This window comes from Pocillopora verrucosa, chromosome 1, assembly GCF_036669915.1.
Source record: "Pocillopora verrucosa isolate sample1 chromosome 1, ASM3666991v2, whole genome shotgun sequence".
NCBI lineage: Eukaryota > Metazoa > Cnidaria > Anthozoa > Scleractinia > Pocilloporidae > Pocillopora > Pocillopora verrucosa.
This window is the reverse complement of record NC_089312.1, coordinates 16,515,375-16,537,421: the sequence shown is the minus strand read 5'-3', so window position 1 is coordinate 16,537,421 and position 22,047 is coordinate 16,515,375. Positions and strand designations below refer to the sequence as shown.

The 22,047-nt window shown below is 40.1% G+C and overlaps 1 protein-coding gene, 1 long non-coding RNA gene and 1 pseudogene across 2 annotated transcripts; 1 reads left to right on the top strand and 2 right to left on the bottom strand.

The window, feature by feature from the left end:
* Positions 1–5,990: 5,990 nt before the first annotated feature.
* On the bottom strand, positions 5,991–7,265 carry LOC131789333 (uncharacterized; annotated as a pseudogene).
* A 3,057-nt stretch (positions 7,266–10,322) lies between these two features.
* Positions 10,323–12,623, bottom strand: LOC131774363 (uncharacterized). Its single transcript, XM_059090376.2, has one exon. The coding sequence runs from the start codon at positions 12,575–12,577 to the stop codon at positions 11,495–11,497; it is 1,083 nt and encodes a 360-aa protein (XP_058946359.2). The 5' UTR covers positions 12,578–12,623; the 3' UTR covers positions 10,323–11,494.
* Positions 12,624–14,339: 1,716 nt separating this feature from the next.
* LOC136279898 (uncharacterized) lies at positions 14,340–15,068 on the top strand. Its single transcript, XR_010717052.1, has 3 exons — positions 14,340–14,487; positions 14,604–14,689; positions 14,905–15,068. It is a non-coding gene; the product is annotated as an uncharacterized lncRNA (long non-coding RNA).
* Positions 15,069–22,047: the final 6,979 nt, after the last annotated feature.

The window sequence follows — 22,047 nt, the reverse complement described above, 5'->3', positions numbered from 1 at the left end:
TGCTAGACTTACGTCAAGAAGCATTGGCTACAAACCGTTATACTGATGAACAATTGGCATCAAATGACAGCCGGCAAAACAATGAGTACGCCGACCAATACCTCTCCGTATATCACTGGCTCAGACTCTTTTAAAAGCACAATAGATTTTGGAAAAATGTGATAAAGTAATACTTGTGTGATCAGTGATGGAGTTAACAAGTCAAACCAAATTACAAACTTGGATAAGGGAGTCCGCTGACTTGTGGGTCGGACAATCTGCAGGCTCGGATATATATTATTTGTCTTTCCTTTTAATAGACCTTGTTAGCATGCACATATTGTTTCCCAATTCGAACCTCCTGACAGCACTCTAGAGAGTTATTACTTTCAAATTCTCGAATAACTTCGTGAGTATATGAATATGGACAAAATAAGTTTTTCTCCCCAAGAGAACATAACTGGGACAATTATGTCTCTTGATCTTGAAATGCATGCAACAAATCCCATAAAATAATGAGGTATCGCATGGGTCTGCATCAAATTATATACTCAACGACTTACATTTAATAGGTGCGTCGAATGTTAAAATCATCAGAGGTAAACAAATTAGTGGTTGAAGAATTTGAAAGGACGAAAGGATCTGTTGTGGGGAAGTTGGCTTCCTTTCGGAGGGACAACTTTTGGGGAATAAGTCGAGCTAAAATACAAACTATTCTAAACACGGTCAAAAGTCATTATCGCCGAAATGCCAAGTTTCTGAATAAGGCGAAGCTGAAACTTATTAGAGCCAAAGAAGTTCATGTTAGGCACCAAATAGATTTGATGGATATGAGCAGAAAAGGATACGTGAAGATGAATGGACATTTGTATAGATACGTTATACCAGTGATTGATGTTTTCAGCCGTTTTCTTTTGCTTCGTCCTCTGGAAAGCAAATCAAGCCAGGTAATTGCAAGTGAATTGGAATATATCTATATGGAGCATGGATCGCCAGAAATAATCCAGTGCGACCAACGAGGGGAGTTCAAAAAAAGCCATGAAAACACTTTGCGATGCCATGAATGTAAAATTGATTTACAGTCGCCCGCGCCATCCCCAACCACAAGGTAAGGTAGAACGTTGTCACAGGACACTGAGATCCAAGATGAAATATGACCTTAAAAAAATGGGTCAAGACGGCGTTAACTGGGCGAAACAGCTCCCTCTTTATCAAAGTATTCTAAATAACGACCCTAAGGAAGTGATAGCTTTCAAAACACCTTTCGAAATATACTTTGCACGAAAGTGCAACGCCTTCAGAGCGAATAGATTACAAGACGAGATCCTTCCTAGTGCTGGGAGGGTTCGCCTAACTGAGAATGACCGTAACTGGCGTTCACGGCAAGCTTTGAAATTATGAAAGCAAGCTGAAAAAGCCACGAGCAGATGTGACAGGCGGATGCAGCGAACACAACTTCGCTTAAATCCGCCCTCGGTTTGTATAGACGTTTGAGAAGGAAACTATCGAATAAACGGCATGTGACGGAGGGTCGTAGCGAGAAAAGAAAGATCAAGTTGCATACCTATAACGTGTCATACACCTCGCCGCTTTCAGGAAAGGAAGAAAGGAAATGGGTCTCTGTGGACGATATCACGAGCCCTACACTAGAGCAAGAAAATCAGAAACAAAAATGCGCTAAGCTGTTGAAAAGAAAAAAATTGACCACTACGAAGAAGAGACGACTATCCAAAGGCTACTGAAGATCAGGGTTTTAAATTGGTTTACAATCTTCCTGGATACGGCAATTGTTAACGTGCATGTTGCACTATCGCACCAGGCAAAGAGACTAGGCAATTTAAGATCTCCTGAAACCATGAGGAAAGAGATAGTAGAGTACTTTACAAGGAATCCTTACTATAGCGATGGCTTCCATCTTTCGGAGCATTTAGCAGATGATGAGTTCTCTCGCTGGGACGACTATATAACTCATATGGCGCGAGATTACGCAGTATGCAGCAGCAATCTTGTATAACATCAACATCCAAATAGTGTCCTCTCTAGGAGTTGGTGGGCAGCAAGTGTTTAGTCTGTCAGCAAGTGTTTCAGCAGTTACCGTGTCCCTTGGAGACTTTGCCGAGAACCAAGGCGAGCACTATGTGAGCTTGGAACAAGTTACGGTAGTGAAGAAGAGTAGGAAGCAAATGACCTAGGAGAAGGAGAAATTTCCGAGGATTATGCAAGTTCAGAATAGTCAGCCCTGAATATTGGGTGCTTAAACCCTGGATCGCATTCGGCATTGGGGTCACCGTGCAGGATGTCGTAGCCAAGAAGTGCAAAATCCAGGTCAGGAAAGGTATTTTTCCACTTCGTTCCATTACAGTCTTGAAAATCGTTGTCCAAAATGGCACCTGAAAATTTCATCAAATGGATTGTGATGCTCTTAGGGAAAGAGGGGGGGAGGGGAAGTAAGAAGAAAAACATTGTGCCATTATGGAAAATATACCTTATCTTTCATACTTTGTGAAGTTTCTTACCGAAATCAAATACCCCAGGGTTACCTCTCTCTCCTTGACCCAGTCATGAATATGAAAGACCTACCTGTCCTGATCTACACATAATCAATTGATTGTCTTGCCTGGTGACCCTGGCATATTCGAACCCAGAACCCAGAGAATGAATATCGCGGCGACATGTTTCTGGTCATCTTTAACACGGCTTTCCTGTGTAGTAAAGTTTCCTCGCCGATGAGTTCGACTGTCATCTCCAATTGAATTTTTGAAGCAACAATATTGACAAATTAATTAGAAATTGCACCATGCTAAGGCCTTGACTATCTCTTCACTCTATCTCTTCACTCTAAAGGTTATCATTTTGATAGGTGTTGTATGAAACTTTAAGACAACACGAAAACAAGGAAGCTTTGACGCGCGTAGAATAGAAAAACGATTACAAGGAAGCAATTTAAAAAACAGATTCCTTAGGGTGAGAAAAGTGTGCTATTAGCAGAATACAAAGAAAGAATTGAAGGGTTGAAGTGGATGATAAAACTCTACTGACAAAAAAAACCACTGTCATCAGTTCTTTTCTTCAACATGCAGACTTAGCCTACTTATCGTCTTGGCGAATAAAACCAACATGATGTCGAGTAAATTTTGCCTCCTAATTACCTTTTGCTTCATCTTTTGCTTGCCTAACGTGATTGTTTTTCTGAAGACGGAAAGAAAAGTTCAGCTTCTTCAATGATGCATTGTATAATTTTTTATCAAATTTCGTCCAATATATAATCCGCTTCTGTCTTCTTATCAGTGAAAAGTAATGCGCAAACTCTTTTTAGTTCTTACTGTACCCAGTTTCCTAACTCAGGCTACTAAATTCTACTAAGGTTTATGAAGTTCTGTAGGGTTTAAAGCGATTGAAAGCGATATAGCATTTAACAAGTCATACCTTGTCTTTGAAGTTTTCCTTACCGCGTGAAATAGCACAGCAAATTGTGTGCTGTTTTACCATTTATCGGAGAGTTGAAAAAAAGTGTCATGATATCTGCTAGCTCTGCACGTGACCGATGTTGACCGATGGACTGTTAGGAGGGATATTCTGTGTTTTAGCTGCAATGGAAAAGAAAGTGTATAAATGATACCGCCAGCACATGAAAACCTTGATAAAGACCCTCGTCTGTTTTTCATGGGAGTTAACACAACGGTTAAGCTTTTTGGCAAAAGACCAGAGAACTGCTGAAATTCTACCATCTGGTCACCTTTCATCTCCCCTCATGGAAAGGTCTTTGTAATTACTAGGAATTCTTGGAAAGATAGGAAGATGTCGGAACAATGTACGAGAAAGAATTTTCTGACGTAGACGTTAAAACATTTTCCGTACGCTTTAGCTTATAGGATAAGAAAAGAACGTATATCATTGGTACGAACGCGGAATCAGGAACCTCATTTCAATTGAATCAGTTGGGATAATGCTATAGTTCCTTTTCTCGTGTTACAAATACATACTAGAAAAAGTAAAAGTCGATATTTTTAGTCTAGGCAATCAACGAAACATGATCCATGAATTTACGCGGCGGTAAAACTCTTGCCAAACTAATGGACCTCCTGAGCACTGCCGCTGGGAAAACAGAACAATACCTCTTACTTGGAAGAATAGTGAAGAGATAACGGTCAAGGAGGAGTAATCACTGCGGCCTTGCTAATTTTACGTCCGACACGTTTGTCCAACAAGTTAATCTTAGAGGAAATCTTATGAAAACCTAATTGTGCATGAGATATTGAGGACGAGAAGTTGATTTTCATATGTTAGTTCCATCGAGAACAAAGACTGAAGGAAGTTTAGAGCTTGTTCGTGCAGAGAATTTACCGAAAAACGAGAAGCGAAACATGCAAAAAATTTTTCATGGTGTATTCAAATGGTTGAATTGAATGAGCCAGAAACAATGAACAGGTAGTTCTCGAAATGTTGATTCAGGACACAAAGCGTCCGCTCTTTGCAACAACCCGCGACTCTAATCTATTTGTCTACTGATTTCTGCAAACATTCAGTTCACCTTTCACCTCTTAAACCTTTTTGCGGATCTGAGAAAAACCTTCTGTGATTGCTAAGGAATTCTCAGAAAAAGAGGAAACTGATTTGAGTGCCGCTCTTGCTAACAGCAGTTCCGTCGTCATGAAAGCCGGATACGACTGATCACGTTTATGCAACGTTTTAGTACAACTCGATATCTATTTTCCATTCAATTGTTATGAAAACCTGAAATTATCAACGTGGGAGATAAACAAACGAAGTTTGAATGGTCCAAAGGATATCTCTATCAATTTTCAGAGTTATGCAAATGAGGTATGACACGAGCGCAATTGAGCAAACACATTGATTTGCGTCGTTTTCAAAACGTTGGTGGATGAAAGCTAAAGATGCCCGCGGGTTTAAGGCGATCGATTATGCGTTTTTAGCCCCATTTACGCCTGCATTTTGAGAACTCTTTTTTACGTATTAAGGTCGAAGGGAGAGGTCTCCTCTGATCACGCTGGTATGAAAAAGCTTTCAGTTAAAGTTTCCATATTGTGTCTGTGAACTGACAATCTACATCTTATAACTTGTAGCAAGAGAGAATTAAGTGACCCGTATCATTGCAGTCGCAGTGCGCTCGAGAAACTTTGTGAAATTTACACTTACGATCGCCGTCCACACGGGTGGCCCAGCCAAAAATCGATTTTAGCTCGCGCCGACGCAAAAAAAGAGAATCGGAGAATAACTAAACTATTTTTGAAACGTGTATCCTAAACCCTTCTCATGGGCAAAACAATAAAAGAGAACTTTTTTTCGATGGGAAGTCGAGAGGACCGCCCTCAGCGAAAGCGACTGACTAACAACATAGTTAAAGCACTAATGCTGAAATCGTCACCCGCCTTTCCGATTGACGTGATAAAGCTCTTCCTGTGAAGGATTCGGCTAAAACGCGTATTTTTTTGTTACATAACAAAGACGGACTGACGTCCATGTTTATTTCTACAAAATGCAGGACATAAACTCTTGAGTTTTAACTTCGCGTTGCTTTAGTGCGCGTATAAACGGATATGTATCGTATCAGAATATATAATTAAATAGATGCATCAAGTGTTCAAACAACTTGGAAAATTCGGCATCGTCGTCTACGCCTCTACGTATCCGTTGCACGATCTGACTTGTGTCAGTCAGTGGGAAAGAAGTTTCCATGGAAGGTAAATTTAGATCAAGGGTGAATGATGCTAACTGCATTTAGCAAATCCAGATATAAAAGTTAAACATCGAACTGCCTCAAAATTTAATTTTCAACTCACTATCGAGTTTAAAGAGCAAATCTATAAAGGAGTGCTCGAATGTGAACGTGGGGTCAAACATAATCACAAGCCCCGGTGTTTCTACAAACTTACTGGACTTGACCCCGGTCTAAAAAATGAAGCATTTGGTTATGTGCTGAAATTCAATGAGCTTCATCTAAGCTCTTGGTGCTCTTTGTTAATTTATGTTCGCTATTTCAAGTATCTTCATCAAGGCAGAGGGATATAATTTCCAATATTGTTGCACTGAGATGTTTGCGGAAATAAATTGAAACTCACGGTGCCACCGGCAATCCATCCGGACAACCATCTCGTTAAGAAACCTACGTCTGCTCTATGACATAGCGCGTTTCCCGGATTTTTTTCTCTCCAGAAGGCCGTGCTGCGATATCTCAATGTTCCTTTGTCGCTATAAGTACAGCAAGCAGCAGTCCACATGTCTCTAGGTACTTTCACCCGGTAATCGCCGATGGTGTCTTTGTAGTTGCTGAACCCCCTTTTGCCAAAATATCTCCGTTTCGGGGATCTACGTACTGTCGATGGGATCGCACCAACCACGATAAATAACCGCACATTTGAGCACAGTTTTGATTTCCCCATGTAATGAGTCGGCTCTCGCAGACTCTCCAAGGGTGCGAATTAAACACTCCAAATTGGGGGACAGCGTTGGTGTATGTGAAAGTTGCTCTTTTCTTTGCTTGATTGTTGCGACCATACTGTGAGGCAATCAAGTGTCCGCGGTGAACTGATGTTTTGACTACTGACCCTCCAGGACAGAGTCGAGTCCTCAAACGTTTTCTGCGTCCACTTGCTCTTAACCAGTCCTCTTCAACTAAGTACTTACTCCTTATTTGTGTTGTGTAGCAAAGTTCTCGCTTTTAAGCATCTACGTAATCGTTATTTTGTTGTTGAAAATGAGGATTGAGTAAGTTGCTTTGTGAAAATTTAATTTTTGGTCGACCCCCGAGGCTCTTTCCAGTCAATTGGGCCCCATTGATCACGGTGGCTGCATAGAGAGGAATTCGGTTATTGCAGTCATACAGAATGCCTACTGCATCACCACCTTCACACAAATACGCCAGGTTTCGTTGTCCTTGCTCGACAAGCCCGAGCTGATCCACACCTGTTGGCAAGTATTGTGCTAAGTTGGGATTCGGGTTTCCCTGTGCACCACAGGCCTCCATAAAGTTGCACTGACAGGCAGCTATTCCGTTAGTGCCAATCACACTACACTGTTGGCCTTTCACTTTATGCAAGAAACATCCAGTCATTAAGAGGAAAATTAACCTCGCGGTCGATTTGTTCATGACTTTGCTGCGGGTCACACAAACTGTATTAGCGCTTTACGACGGTATTTGCTTCCAAGCTGAGACAAAGATTTCTATCGTGGGAACCTCATTCGAGACCCCTGCTAACTTGTGCGAGACACGTTCAAGGAAATCTAAATAATATAGATCCTTCCGGTTAACTTGGAATTTAGACTGACTTCCCTCCCCGACAGAAAATGATTTTCTAGGAATTAAATGATTTCAAAGTCAACAGGTGTGATGAAATCTTCTGACAAATTAAGCAAGGCAAATTTTTTAAGTATTCATTATCTATGTAAATCGTGGGAGGCCAAAATTACACAAAACGAACATCGCCGTCAAAACAATTCAACGCTGATGCTGAAAACATGAAATTTTAGGGATGTTCCAATTTCCATGACGTAAATGGCAAACAAATGCGATGAGCAGGATGTCATATATATATAATTATAGTGTCAAACCAAATTTATTTGTTGGAAATCACGTACAATTCGGTGGAGTGTCGACCATTGTAGTTAGAAAAATAATTTTTTTTCATGAGGAACTAATTCCTATTACAGGCAGTAAATAAAAATCGCGTCAACTCGATGGCATTTTGATCATTGTTTATTCAGTAATACAATACTATAGCTCACCCTAAACAGAAGTTAAAAGCGAACTGACAAGAAAATAGTTTTACCAAATTGACCTTGAAAAGTTAGATTGCTCCACTGTGATTACGAGAAAACATATGATCACAAGCTTCTATGTTTTTCAGTCTTACTGAACTTCATACTTCATGATGCTTTCTTCATCCGACACACAATTACTGCTGACCATTGTGATAGCTCAAGGACGAAATTTTAATCAAAGGGCTACCACGATGAATAAATGAAGATGACCAGAGGTTTGCTAAATGTTTCGTTATCAGCGCTCACTACTCTCTGTTATTGACCATAAAAAGCTGGTTTACTGGGAACAGAGTCCTCTCGATAGGGGCCAACAAATAACAAACCCGTCAGTTGGCTTAGTCACAACATTTACACAACCCTTGACAACGAACGAATCTAAATGGTTCACTTATCAAAAATGTGATTCCTCAGTACTGCAATACGCAACCTGTACTACGCATAACATTACCAAGAACTCCTTAGCGAAAAGCACGCGCGCATTCATATATCGTGAAGGGTTTCTTTTCTCTCAATCCTGGCATTGGATTGGCTAAAGAGGAAAGAAGGTCTTTTCCTCTTAAAGAGCGCGGTGACCAAATTTAAGAGTAAATTGATCCGGAAAGAAAAAAAGGTACAACTTAAGGCATGTACAAAGGCGTTACTCAAAGATACCGATTATAACCTTTTGAGTCGATGTTGTTTAAAAATTGCGTTACCTTGTCCAAAAGTTATATGATTAGTTCTTGCATGTGCTCGAGACTTCTTAAGTTCTTCTTTAAAAACCCTTGCTTCCAGTTACCGCAAGATTTGCCTAACCTTTTTATCGTAATAATCGAAGCAGTGTTTGATGGAGAACATTCATGTAAAGTTTTAAAGTTTTCGTTCGTCAACTCTTATTCCTAAGGAATCGCCATAACTGACTGGCCACACTTAACAAGCGCTAGATGGGTCCTGCAGCTAATGACATCTCGGCATAACTGTGCAATTAGTTACACCAATCAGGCTTGTACTTTTTCGACGGAGAAGCAGCTATTCATTGTGACCGACACCAGTCGTTTTCATGACTGACTTTATGACTGATCACAACTGACGATCAACTGTAACATGTTATTGAACACTCTAATTTTACCGAGCAAGTTTTTTGTTTAAAGCGGGATGGCGTTTCGATCACTGTTTATTCAATAATGCAATATAGCTTCCCCTAAACAGAAGTTAAAAAGCGAACTGAAAAGAAATTAGTTTAACCAAATTGACTTTGAGAAAATTTAGACGTAAACGTATGATCACAAGCGTCTATGGTTTGCAGTCTTACTGAACTTCAAACTGGGCTTGAAAGTAAGAAGTACGATACGCAGCTGAAATTCTAAGCGCTCTCCGAGCTCCCGAAAACCTTTTCTTGTGTATAGTTGTTTTCATGACGGCAGTGGCATAGCTACCGAAATATAGTGACACCGAGAAATTCACGGAATTTTATTGAAACTCATGGTCCTGCTGAAGGGTGATGTCTACTATGTTACGAGGCTCGACATTAGGTCAATACAGTTCAGTACACATTGCATTAATTGCGCTCAAAACACACCTCTTGGGCTCTAAGGCCGCCTCAAGTGAGCACACTGTAGCAATAAAATTCCATGTTTCTTTTGTGTTTGTCACGCACAGCTATGGTGGTGTTGGGGAACTTAGACGAGAGTAGGTCATTTCACATAGCAGGTCTAACATCAGGATGTGAGAGCTTTAGCCATCACTTCACGATACTTTCAACATCCGCCGTACGCTTATTCAATCAAAGGCCTACCACGATAAATAAATGACCTTGACTAGAGCTCTGCTCAATGTTTCGTTATCAGCGCTCACCACTTTTTACTATTGACCATGAAAAGCTGGTTTACTGAGAACAGAGTCCTCTCGACGGGTACCAACAAATAACAAACCCGATGGTTGGCTTAGTCGCAACATCCAATGAATCTAAATGGTCGATTTATTAAAATGTGATTCCTCAGTATTGCAACACGCAACCAGTACTACGCATAACACTACCCATAACTCCTAGAAAAAAAAACGCACGCATTCAGATAACGTGAATGATTTCTTTTCTCTCAATCCTGCCATTGGATGTGCTATGGAGGAAAGATGGTTTTTTCCTCTTAAAGAGCACGGTGGCCTATTCATTTTAGAATTTTGATGTGAAAGTGATGCCCTTTAAGGTGCAAAAATTTAAAAACAAATTAATCCGGAAAGAAAAATAGGTACAACTGAAAGCATGCACCAAGGCGTTACTCAAAGATACAGATAATGACCTTTTGAGTCGATGTTGTTTAAAAATTGCACTATCTTTTCCGAAAGTTATATAATACATTCTTGCATGTGCTTGCTTCCAGTTACCGCAAGATTTGCCTGACCTTTTTATAATATTAATCGAAGCAGTGTTTGGTGGAGAACATTCATGTAAAGTTTCAAAGTTTTCGTTCCTCAACTCTTATTCCTGAGGAATCGCTATAACTGACCGGCCACACCTTACAAGCGCTAGATGGGTCTTACTGCCGAGCGTCTTACTGACAAACTTCAGTGACAAACTTCACTAACAAACTTCACTGACAAACTTTACTGACAAACTTTATTGACAAACTTTAATGATAATCTTTCTTCAAAAATAAGTGTTGAATATATATTTGTAAAGATCACGTGATCTCACGAGACTTTCACATGACATAAGATCAATAGCAATCTGATGACTCATTTCCTCGGGAAAGTCCCTGTTACATCATTGATTTCCTGTTTTTCTGAGAATGTCACGCAATAGAAAAATGTTGTGAGATCATAGCGCTAGTCTCCTATATTATTAAATGATTCCATCAAATGATTCCATTAAATAATTCCATCAAATGATTTCGTAAAATAATTTTATCAAATGATTTCCATAATATGGAAAGTAGTTAGATAGAGGGTTGGCGTTTTTGTACGCGATCTTTTCGTGATCTCGTGCCGCCAACTCCTATACTACTTAAGGTTGAACGCGACGGGAAACAGAAAGTAAATTCGAAATGTTTGCCTCATCACAGAGGAGAATACTAGATCAAACATTCGAATTGGTCTGAAACTCTGCCTGCGAAATAAACAAGTAGAGGGTACGCAATAAAACCAGATGTCTTTGTGGGTGTGTAATGATATTAGATAAGCTTTACTGGTTCACAATTCGCGTTGCTCTAGTGCGCGGATAAACAGATATGTATCGGATATGTATGTATCAGAATATATAATCAAATAGGTTCACCAAGTGTTCAAACAACCTGGAAAACTCGGTATTGTCGTCCACGCCTCTACGTATCTGTTGCACGATCTGACCTGTGTCATTACAGCAGTATTATTTCAGTAGGAAAGAAGTTTATCTCAGAAGCACCAACTTTATTTACTTTGTCACATATCTATTTCCATGGAAGTCAAATTTAGATCAGGGATGAGTGATGCTAACTGCAATTTAGCAAGTCCAGATATAAAAGTTAAACATCGAACTGCCTCAAAATTTATTTCTCATCACACTATCGAGTTTAAAACCAAATATGTAAAGGAGTGCTCCAATGTAAACGTGAGCTCAAGCGTGATCACAAGCCTGATCACAAGCCCGGTGTTTCTACAGACTTACTTGACTTGACCCAGGTCTAAAAAATGAAACATTTAGCTACATGCTGAAATTTAATAAGCTCCATCTAAGCTTTTGGTGACCTTTGTTAATCTATGTTCGCTGTGTCTAGTGTCTTTATCACGGCAGACGGATATAATTTCCAATATTGTTGCACTGAGGTGTTTGCGGAAATAAATTGGTGCCACCGTGAATCCATCCGGACAACCATCTCGTTAAGTCGCCTACGTCTGTCCTTTTACATGGCGCGTTTCCTGGATTGTTTTCTCTCCAGAAGGCCGTGCTGCGATATTGCAATGTTCCGTTAATGCTATAACTACAGCAGGCAGCGGTCCACATGCCACTAGGCACGTTCACCCGGTAATTGCTAGTATCTTTGTAGTCACTGAACCCCCTTTTGCCAAAATATCTCTGTTTCGAGGATCCACGTACTGTCGATGGGATAGCACCAACCACGATAAATAACCGAACATCCGTTGCTCCTCTAACCTGAGCACAGTTTTGATTTCCCCATGTAATGAGTCGGCTCTCACAGACTCTCCAAGGGTACGAATTAAACACTCCAAACTGGGGGACAGCATTGGTGTATTTGAAAGTTGCTCTTTTCTTTGCTTGATTGTTGCGGCCATACTGTGAGGCAATCAAGTGTCCGCGGTGAACTGATGTTTTGACAACTGACCCTCCAGGACAGAGCAGAGTCTCGGAAAGGTTTTTACTTGCTTTTAACCAGTCTTCTTCGACGACGTACTTGCTCCCATTTTGTAAAGATAAATAGCAAAGTTCTCGCTTTGAAGCATCTTTGTAATCTCCATTTCGTTGCTGAAAACTTCGATGGAGTTCTCTGCTAAGTGAAAATTTAATATTTGGTCGACCCCCGAGGCTCTTTCCCGATAGCTGGGTCCCGTTAATCACGGTGGCAGCATAGAGAGGAATTCGGTTATTGCAGTCATACAGAATGCCCACTGCGCCAGCACCTTCACACAAATACGCCAGGTTTTGTTGTCCTCCCTCGACAAGCCCGAGCTGATCCACGCCTGTTGGCAAGTATCGTGTTAAGTTGGGTTTCGGGTTCTCTTGTACATCACAGGCCTCCATAAAGTTGCACTGGCAGTCAGCTATTCCGTAAATACCAGTCGTACTACACGGATGGCCTTTTACTTGGTGCAAGAAAAATCCTGTCATTAAGATGACGAGTAAGGTCATTGTCGATTTGTCCACGGCTTTGCTGGCTAGACGAACTGTATTAGCACCTTACGACGATATTTGCTTCCAAGCTGAGTAAAATACTTCTACAGTGGGAACCTCGTTCGATCCCCCAGCTAACTCGTTCAAGGAAATCTATATGCGATATGATCGTTCCGGCTGACTTAAAATTTAGATAGACTTCCCTCCCCGAAAACTGTCGAATGGTTCTTTTTAGAAGGCGCTGAATAATTTGAGCACGGCAGATTTTTATTTATAATAAAGTTCGGATATAACGCGCGCTGTCATTGGTTGAAAGAGCGTGCTCTATGAGAGTTTATATAATAAGCTCAGTTATGCACGCATTCTGATTGGTTCTCACTCACTTATTATAGAGGACAGGCGTATAGATGACGTCATAATTAAAACTTTTTTAAATTCTTTATTATCTAAAACAAATAGATCCCAAGTTGCCGTGCGTCTGTTCAGTAATAGATCACAGAGGACGTCGAAATGTGGTAAGAACATCAGTGACACACTCGGCTGCGCCTCGCGTGCCACTTTTTTGTTCTTACTGCATTTTGTCGTCATCTGCGGTCTACTACTGAACAGACGCACGGCAACTTGGAATCTATTTGTTAAATAGAGCACAGAGCTGAGCTAAAGCTGTCACGCCATCTGCCAAATTGCACTATGTTTGGTCTTCTCCGGGAATTCTCTCTGCCTTTCTTTTCGTTAATTGAAATTTCGGAACAAGCGGGCCGGCAAGTAGCAACAGAAGGACCAAACAAAGGTTTTTAAAAAAGACCAGGCGCCTTAATTTACGTTATTATAACGTGAGCAGAGACGAAAATCCTCAAGGAGAAAACGAAATGGATAGTCCGAGTTTTAGAGGTTTTCACGCTTAGTTAGATGGCAAGCTTACTAAATATGTACGGTAATAAAAATCAAACACAGCTACCACTCGTATAATAAGTAAAGTTTCGTGATAAAAAACAAAACAGTACAAAACAGGAATGATGAAAAATATAACCAAACTGGCATAACTGTTAAAATTCACACTAATGATGCCGGTGTCAGAGCGACTGCGATCACGCTGAGGTCCATCGCGGTTAGCTCATCACGGCGATCTTCGGTTATCGCAGTGAAGCAAGCCTCAGGAACTACATCAGCCGCCCTTCGATTGAAAAAATAAGAGCTTGCTCTGATATTCGTTCCGATGCGGAAGGCCACATCAGTCACTGCAGCCGAGTGTCACGGCGCTGTCATCCCGAGCGATCTTTATGTTCCGGTGAATTCGGCTGTCGTTCATTCACAAAACACTCGCCTTGAACTGTTTGTTTTCCACTTGTCATGTGAAAGAACTTGCGTGTTTTTATGAGCCACAATTTGGCCGTGTTTCATTGAACATTTCACTTTCAGATTCTGTATTAGAGACTAAAATACTTCAGGCGGAAGTGTTAAATTATTCAAGTTTTTTGCTGCTGCAAAATGAGAACTTTGATGGTTTGACATTTTTGACAGCTTTAGTCTTGTACAGCCAATCAAATTCTAACAGGGATTCTGATTGGCTTATTGTAGCGCGCTTTGTGAGAGGACACTGTTGTCCGCTCCGGGAATAAAGGTTGTTTTGAAAATTGAAAGTAAGGCTTGGGAGTTTGCTTGGGGAATTTAACGGATTCTTTACAATAATTGAAACAAATAGAGAAGCCTTGACTGTGCTCTGTTCTGTTGTAAAGCACTTAGGAAGCGGCTAGAGCGCTCAGGAAGTACACTTCTTTCGTTCTCTAGCCGCTTCCTAAGTGCTTTACAACAGAACAGAGCACAGTCAAGGCTTCTCTATTTGTTAACCAGAAAGCCGAACGAAAAGAAAATCTAGTAGATTTTATGAAATAGAACGTTTTGTGTCGTGGAGAGTCAAATAAGGAGAGGTGAGCATATGTCTTGATATCGCTTCATCCTACTGTTTTGTACTTTACTACGTGCAATCGTGAGGTTTTATTTCAATTAATGTAATTTTAATTTTCTTTCTTTCATTATTACTTAGAAAAAATATTTTATTGAATGGAAGGGCTATTCGAGCCTAGAAAAGTCACGGGAGCCCGAAGAAAATTTGAACTCACTCGCTTTGAGGTTAGTTCTTATTGTGATCATATGTTATATTCTTATTTGATAATCATCTAACTTTTGCTTGAAGAGCGAAGATAGTTTGAAACGAATTTGGTGAAAGTCCTTTCGCTTTGCTGATCGAAAAAAGCTACTTTTATTTCTCGGCATGTAAAAATTGGTCTTATAGCCATTTATGTGTAGATTTATTAGTAAACAAAATATTTTTTGTTCATTTCTAGGTCATTTTACCACCCTAAGAGACCACAGAAGAAATACGAGCTGCCAGTGAAGCTCTCCATTGTGGCATTTTAGACCACTTAAAATCGAAAAGTTCTCTGCCCACTGTTATTGTTTTTAAGCATGCAAACTTTAATTTCCTTTTTAAACCCAGAGGACACAAAAGCAATGATAGTGGGGCCATCCTTCTGGAGAGTGATGATTTTAAAAGGTGCCACTTTCCGAAGGAGTGGCGCATGATAATTGATTGTGTCGGTGATGGTGTTAAAATTGACTTTCCTGTCAGGGTAAGATTGTTCTTGGGTTGGAGTCCGAAAACTCATACCTTGACAGGGGGGTCAGTTATACCAAAGTCACTCTACAGACCTGAAAAACTGAGTATTTCTTTCTCTAAAGCAGCATGTAGCCTGTCCTGAGTTTTAAAAATCACATGAAAGAACAGAATTGAATTGATTTTATATTGAATTTATTTATTGAAATCAGTCTCTGATATTTTCTTATTATATACATGTAGTCTGTCTGTGAAAGTTAATATCTATATTTTTTACAACTCATATTATGCATGCTGTTTTAGAGCAATAGTTCTTTCTTAGCAAATAAATGTTGCAGCAGTCTTTGGCAGACATGAGCAGTGTCAATTATCCTTCAATATCTCATGTGCCACAAACTATTTTGAACAGAAAAAGAACTATAGCTCACTACATAACTTTTCTGTAAATCTTAGCTATGCTGTTCATTTGATGAAAGCCTACTGCAACTATAATTGTTGTTTAATTTGATTTGTGCCTTTTATTCCTCCTGGTCTCCCCTACTTCTTGCTCCCAATACAAAGTATTTTTCTTGGAATATGGCCTTTTAGACCTTTCTTTTCCTCACAGCTCCCACTGCCTTGACTCTTGTTGTAACACATCAGTTACAGCATCCCATTTGTTAAATTTGTGTAGCACAAAGCTCTTAGCGATGTCATTGTTTTTCTCAACCCCCTGCTCAGTGAAAAGTTTAACTGATTTGTGGGTTTCAAAGAACTTTGGTATATGATATACCATGGAATGCATGTATGGAGTTACATTTGCTTGATCTTCTTGTCACACAGTGAAGTAAACAAGTTTACCCAATTCTTTGCGTTTTCAAAGTAGCTATCCATATCATCCTCTAATAGGGTTTTGTTTGTAATAATGGAATAAATTTCATGAAAAGTTTCCCAAAGGGTTTGGACAGTTGATGCAGTGTATGGCTGGATAGCATCAGGAAGCTTGCATGGCAGATCCTTTAGTAACTTTTTTTTTTTTTTTTTATATATGGTACAATACAGACACGGACTCCGCAACAGCTTATGCCAATTACTGCAGGCCTGGAACATAAAATTGATATAAAAATTGCTATAAAAATTAATGAGTGGTTAGTAGCAACAATCAATGTTTCTTGTCAGATTACAGGCTTTGTTGCAACTTGTGCAGATAGACTTAAATGAGGGAGGATCTTCAGGGTCATATGATTTACAGAGTGATTGCTTATAGTAACTGAGTAGGTGTGCCTTGAATGAACTGAAAGAGATGGTTATGGAAAGACCAATGTCATCTGCTAGAGCATTCCATATTCTTAATGTGCGGATGAAAAAAGATCTGATATGTGGTTGTTTTACATTTTTTGGGAACAAATAGAGTTACATTTGTGTTGCTACTAGATCTAGTTGCTCTTGAGAGGGTGTGTCCACTGGGGATTACAGTAGGGTTTGTTGCAGTCCTAAATGTAATAACTGTCCTAAATGTAATAAAGTCCTAAATGTAATAACATTTGGTCCTAAGTGTAATAAAGTCCTAAATGTAATAACGTTTGGTCCTAAATGTAATAAGCCTCCAATGCAATCGTTTAACTGCGCTAGCGCACTGTTGTTATAGCAGACATCCACATTGAGATGTTAAAGTGACAGCAGTTGCACCGAAGAATCCTCTGACCAATCCTCATGGCATATTGCGGGCTCGCTGATGTTAATCAGCATCTTTTTATATGCTAAAGACGTAGGTTGAGAAGCATTGTCTACAAAACCTTATACTGATGAGCTTTTGGCATCAAATTGACAGACGCAAAAACAATGAGAACGCTGACCAAGAGCTCTCTTTATATCATTGGCTCAAACTCTTAAGTGAAACAGATTTTGACGATAACTTGTGTGATCAGTGCTGAAGTTAACACCTTATGAACCGCGTTACAAGAAAAAGGTAGTCCACTGACCTATACGTCTGACAAATTCCGGGCTCGGAAGTGCATTTTTTGTACTGTCTTCCCTTGACAGATTTGTATGAGTCTGCATGAAATATATTCCTATGCGTTATTGACCAAGCGTGAGGTCAAATGGCTGGATATTGGCCGAGTTTTTTTTTTTTTTTTTTGCGTTTTTAGGGACTGAGACGAAGTCTTGGTCCAAAAAAAAGGAGAAAAAGAACGAGGCTGATATCCAGTCATCTTGACCGAACAAGCTTGGTCAATGCAAGAGAGTTTATATTCTCTTGGCTTAAACGTTAAGGGATTCATTGTATAGCAAAAGATTTCGCTTTGATAAGAATCAAGAATAACTTGTTTATTTCGATAGCCGAGAGTGAAAGCCAACTGTTTTTGTAGTACAATAAACCCAAGAGGGTCGTTTAATTTTTTCTATGTATATGTCGACATTGTCCAAAATTTACGAACTTTGTGAGTTTTCTTGCGCGGTATCAATTCGGGGAATCTTGAACGGGCAAGGGAATCATCTTGCCCGCTCAGGTATCCAATCAGAACACAGGATTCACTTCATTTTGCCCGTGGGCGCTGCTAGCTATTTGATAAAGTGACTTACAGAGCTAGATATCTACTGACCAATCATATCTTATCCCATTTCACGATCACAGGTCTCGACATGTGGCTTTTTTCCACGCAAGCGTCAAATTGAACTCTTGAGCTACAGCATTCAACACATGATGGTCAGTTGAAGGTCTAATAAACCATTATTTTTTTTCCTTTAGCTCCTTAAGACAGGTTCATCAGTTCCCGAACCGAAATATCGGGAAAAAATATATACCGCAGTCAATCTCAAGTTTTTATTTCATTTTTTCAGTTGTCTTCATCTCTTCTCCCCTTCGTGAGGGGAGAAAATGAATAGATAAATAAATAAATGAAAAAAGAAAGCTCAACAGTTTCCACGTATAGTCATATGGTACATGAACTGTTACCGAGGTGGAGTGAAGCCATGAAGGGCTAGAAATGCAACATCCTAGGTTCAAAATTGAATAAATCAAGAAAGTCATTCTTATAAATGAACTCAAATGCTTCATTAAATCATTTGACACTGAATAACATTGATGTTCAAAATTTCAGTAACACTACTGATAATAATACTTTTGGATTAACATGTGATACAGCGAAGTCATTCAAACTGCTCTAAAATGGTGCATCACTACTAACGACTTTAACACGAACGATAACATCAACAATAGCATGCTAGTTTATCATCAATTGCAGTCAATTTCTCTTCCAAAAAATTCCAATGATTACGTACCAATCGAGTTCATCCACTTGAACTTCCAGCCAAGCATTAGCCCACTTTGGACTAGAAATGATTTTCTTCAGCTCGATCAATAGACCGCTTAAAGGACCATACTTTTTTAGAAGGCTTCGAGCGCTGATTAAACAAGACTTCAATCCACCAGAAACATGAAGCCTTGGTAGAAATCGTTTCAGACGTAGCACCGACGCCCTGAATCGTGTATTAACTTTAGGTAATGTTTGGTATGTGTGGCATGCATTACCAGCAAACAGGATGGCCGATGACGCTAACACTATTTCTAAGATTCTTTCTAAAACTTCATTGGGAAGTTTTCCAATGTGACATTCGTCATCTCCTCTCGCCGCAAATAAGTCGATGTCTACATCTGAAACAAACTGAACCTCCATCAGCTTATCACCATCATTCGCTATACCATTGTCGACTTCATTTTGCAATTCATACTCTGTCTCGTTTGTTCGGCTTCCATGAGTAAGTCCCTTAGCTATATCTGTAGCAATATCCGTGTCGTCACCAATGCCGACGGTACTGTCAAGTCCAGTTTTTGCGTCAGAGTCACCCATTTCAAAATCAACGACATCCTGCTCTATGTGCATTTCATTCGCATAATCCTCGGGAATTTCTCCTTCTCCTGGGTCATTTGCATCGTATTCTTTTTCACTAGCGTCGTTGCGATCCGCAACTTGTTCCAAGCTCACGTAGTGTTCGCCTTGGTTCTCAGCAAGATGTCCAAGGTACACGGTAGCTGCTGAAACACTTGCTGACGGACTGAACACATGCTGCCCACCAACTCCTAGAGAGGAAACTATTTGGATATCGATATTATACAAGTTTGCTGCTGCATACAGCGTAATCTGATCCCCATAGGTCCCATCTCGCGCCATATGAGTTATATAATCGTCCCAGCAAGTGAACTCATCATCTGTCAAATGCTCCAAAAGTGGGAAGCCATCGTTATCGTACGGATTACTTTTTAAGTACTCTACTATTTCTTTCCTCATGGTTTCAGGAGATCTCAAAATGCCTAGTCTCTTTGCCTGATGCGATTGGGCAGCAAATTGGCAATTGTCATCTCCAAGAGGATTGTAAACCAATTTAAAACCCTGATCTTCAATGGCCTTTGCATAATCGTCTCTTCTCATAGGTATGTAATACTTTTTGTAGTGGTCAATTTTTTTCTTTTTAGACAGCTTGGCGCATTTTTGTTTCTGTTTTTCTCGCTCTAGTGTTAGGCTTGTGATATCGTCCACGGTGACCCATTTCCTTTCTTCCTTTCCTGAAAGCGGTGAGGGGTATGAAACCTTATAGGTATGCAACTTGATCTTACGTTTCTCGATACGACCCTCCGTCACATGCCGTTTATTCGATGGTTTCCCTCTCAAACGTATATACACTTTTTCTCCGATGCTGTAAACCGAGGGCAGATTTAAGCGAAGTTGTGTTCGCTGCATCCGCTTCTCACATCTGCTCGTGGCTCTTTTTGCTTGCTTTCGTAATTTCAAAGTTTGCCGGGAACGCCGATTACGGTCATTGTTAGTTGGGCGAACCCTCCCAGCACTAGGAAGGATTTCGTCTTGTAATCTGCTCTCTCTAAATGCGTTGCACTTTCGTGCAAAGTATATTTCGAATGGTGCTTTGTAAGCTATTACTTCCTTAGGGTCGTTATTTAGAATTCTTTGATAAAGAGGGAGCTGTTTCGCCCAGTTTACACCGTCTTGACCCATTTTTTGAAGGTCATATTCCATCTTGGATCTTAGTGTCCTGTGGCAACGTTCCACCTTGCCTTGTGATTGGGGATGGCGCGGGCGACTGTAAATCAATTTTATATTCATGCGATCGCAAAGTAATTTCAAAGCTTTCTTGAACTCCCCTCCTTGGTCGCACTGTATTATTTCTGGCGATCCATGTTCCATATAAATAGATTCCAATTCACTTGCAATAACCTGGCTTGATTTGCTTTCCAAAGGACGAAGCCAAAGGAAACGGCTGAAAACATCAATCACTGTTAGAACGTATCTGTACAAATGTCCATTCATCTTCACGGATCCTCTTTTGCTCATATCCATCAAATCTATTTGGTGCCTAACATGAACATCTCTGGCTCTGATAGGTTTCAGCTTCGCCTTAAATCAATTAGTATACCGTTAAAAAACGGCTCACACGATTAGTTGTACTCACATCTCGGAGAAAGCAAGGGAACAAATTTTTGCGTGAGTTTTTGGGGACCGGGACATCATTTACAGCCTTCAACATAAACAACCATTTTTAATGTTCATTATAAATCACTCGTGTGACTGTTTCCGGCCTTATATAAAACGTATTCGAGCAACAAGTATGTGCTAAAAAGACCTGTTGCTTATTTCGAATTACAGTACTACCTCTTCCATAGGAACCTTTTTCCGTTCCTTTTAATTTTGGAGCTCAAAAATTTTGCGTCAGTGAGCTCGTTCATGACATGCACCAGATTTTTGTTAAGTGTCTGTTTTGTGATTGGCAATCTGAGCCGGTGATTTGTGATGATGTACTGGTCAGTAGCTTCTTTGCATTTACACCTGTTAAATGTAAGTCACTGAGTATATGATTCGATGGAGACACATGCAATACCTTATTCGTTTGTCGGACTTGTTGCAGGCATTTCAAGATCAGGAGAACATAATTGTCCCACTTTTGTTCTCTCGAGGAGAACAATTATTTTGTCCATATTCATATACTCAGGGAGATATTCGAGAATTTTAAAGTAACAACACTCTAGAGTGCTGTCACGAGATCCGAATTGGTAAACAAAATGTGCATGCTAACAAGGTCTATGCAGGCATGGAAAGACAAAAAATTTGTAGCCCAGCCTGCAAATTGTCCGACCTACAAGTCAGCGGACTCCCTTGTCCAAGTTTGTAATTTGGTTTATGACTTGTTGAGGTTTTGGTCAGCGTACTCATTGTTTTGTCAGCTGTCATTTGATGCCATTTTTTTTATCAGTATAACGGTTTGCGGCCAATGCTTCTCGACTTATGTCTAGCAAGTAAAAAGACGCTGATCGGTATCAGCGAGCCCTTAATGAGACATGTACACTGGTCAGCGGTTTTTGGTGCAACAGCTGTCACTTCAACATCTCAATGTGGATGTCCGCCGTAACTACAATGCACTGAAGAAGTTATACGATTGCATTGGAGGCTAATTACACTTAGGACCAAATGTTATTACATTTAGGACTTTATTACATTTAGGACCAAATGTTATTACATTTAGGACCAAATGTTATTACATTTAGGACTTTATTACATTTAGGACAGTTATTACATTTAGGCCTTCAACAGGGTTAACCTTAACTAGCCTAGTCACAGATTTAAAGAAAAAAACTATCTAGACACTCGTGCCAGTAGGACACGGGGACAAGGGCCAGCTTAATCAGTCTGTCTTCATAGGATTCCTCGCAGAGGAAAGGCAAGCTGAGGATGTATTTTGTAGCCCGGCGCTGAATCCGCTCACACTTGAGTGGCATAGCCGAGATGTGACCTGACTAGCGCGAGATAGATGGCACGTCTCACTGATGCATTCTTGATAAACCTGGTATTACGTCTCACAAACCCCAGCATCCTGTTTGACTTTG

Excerpts from the sequence above, each read along its gene's own strand:
- LOC131774363 (XM_059090376.2), bottom strand. The coding sequence starts at position 12,577 with ATGACCTTACTCGTCATCTTAATGACAGGATTTTTCTTGCACCAAGTA.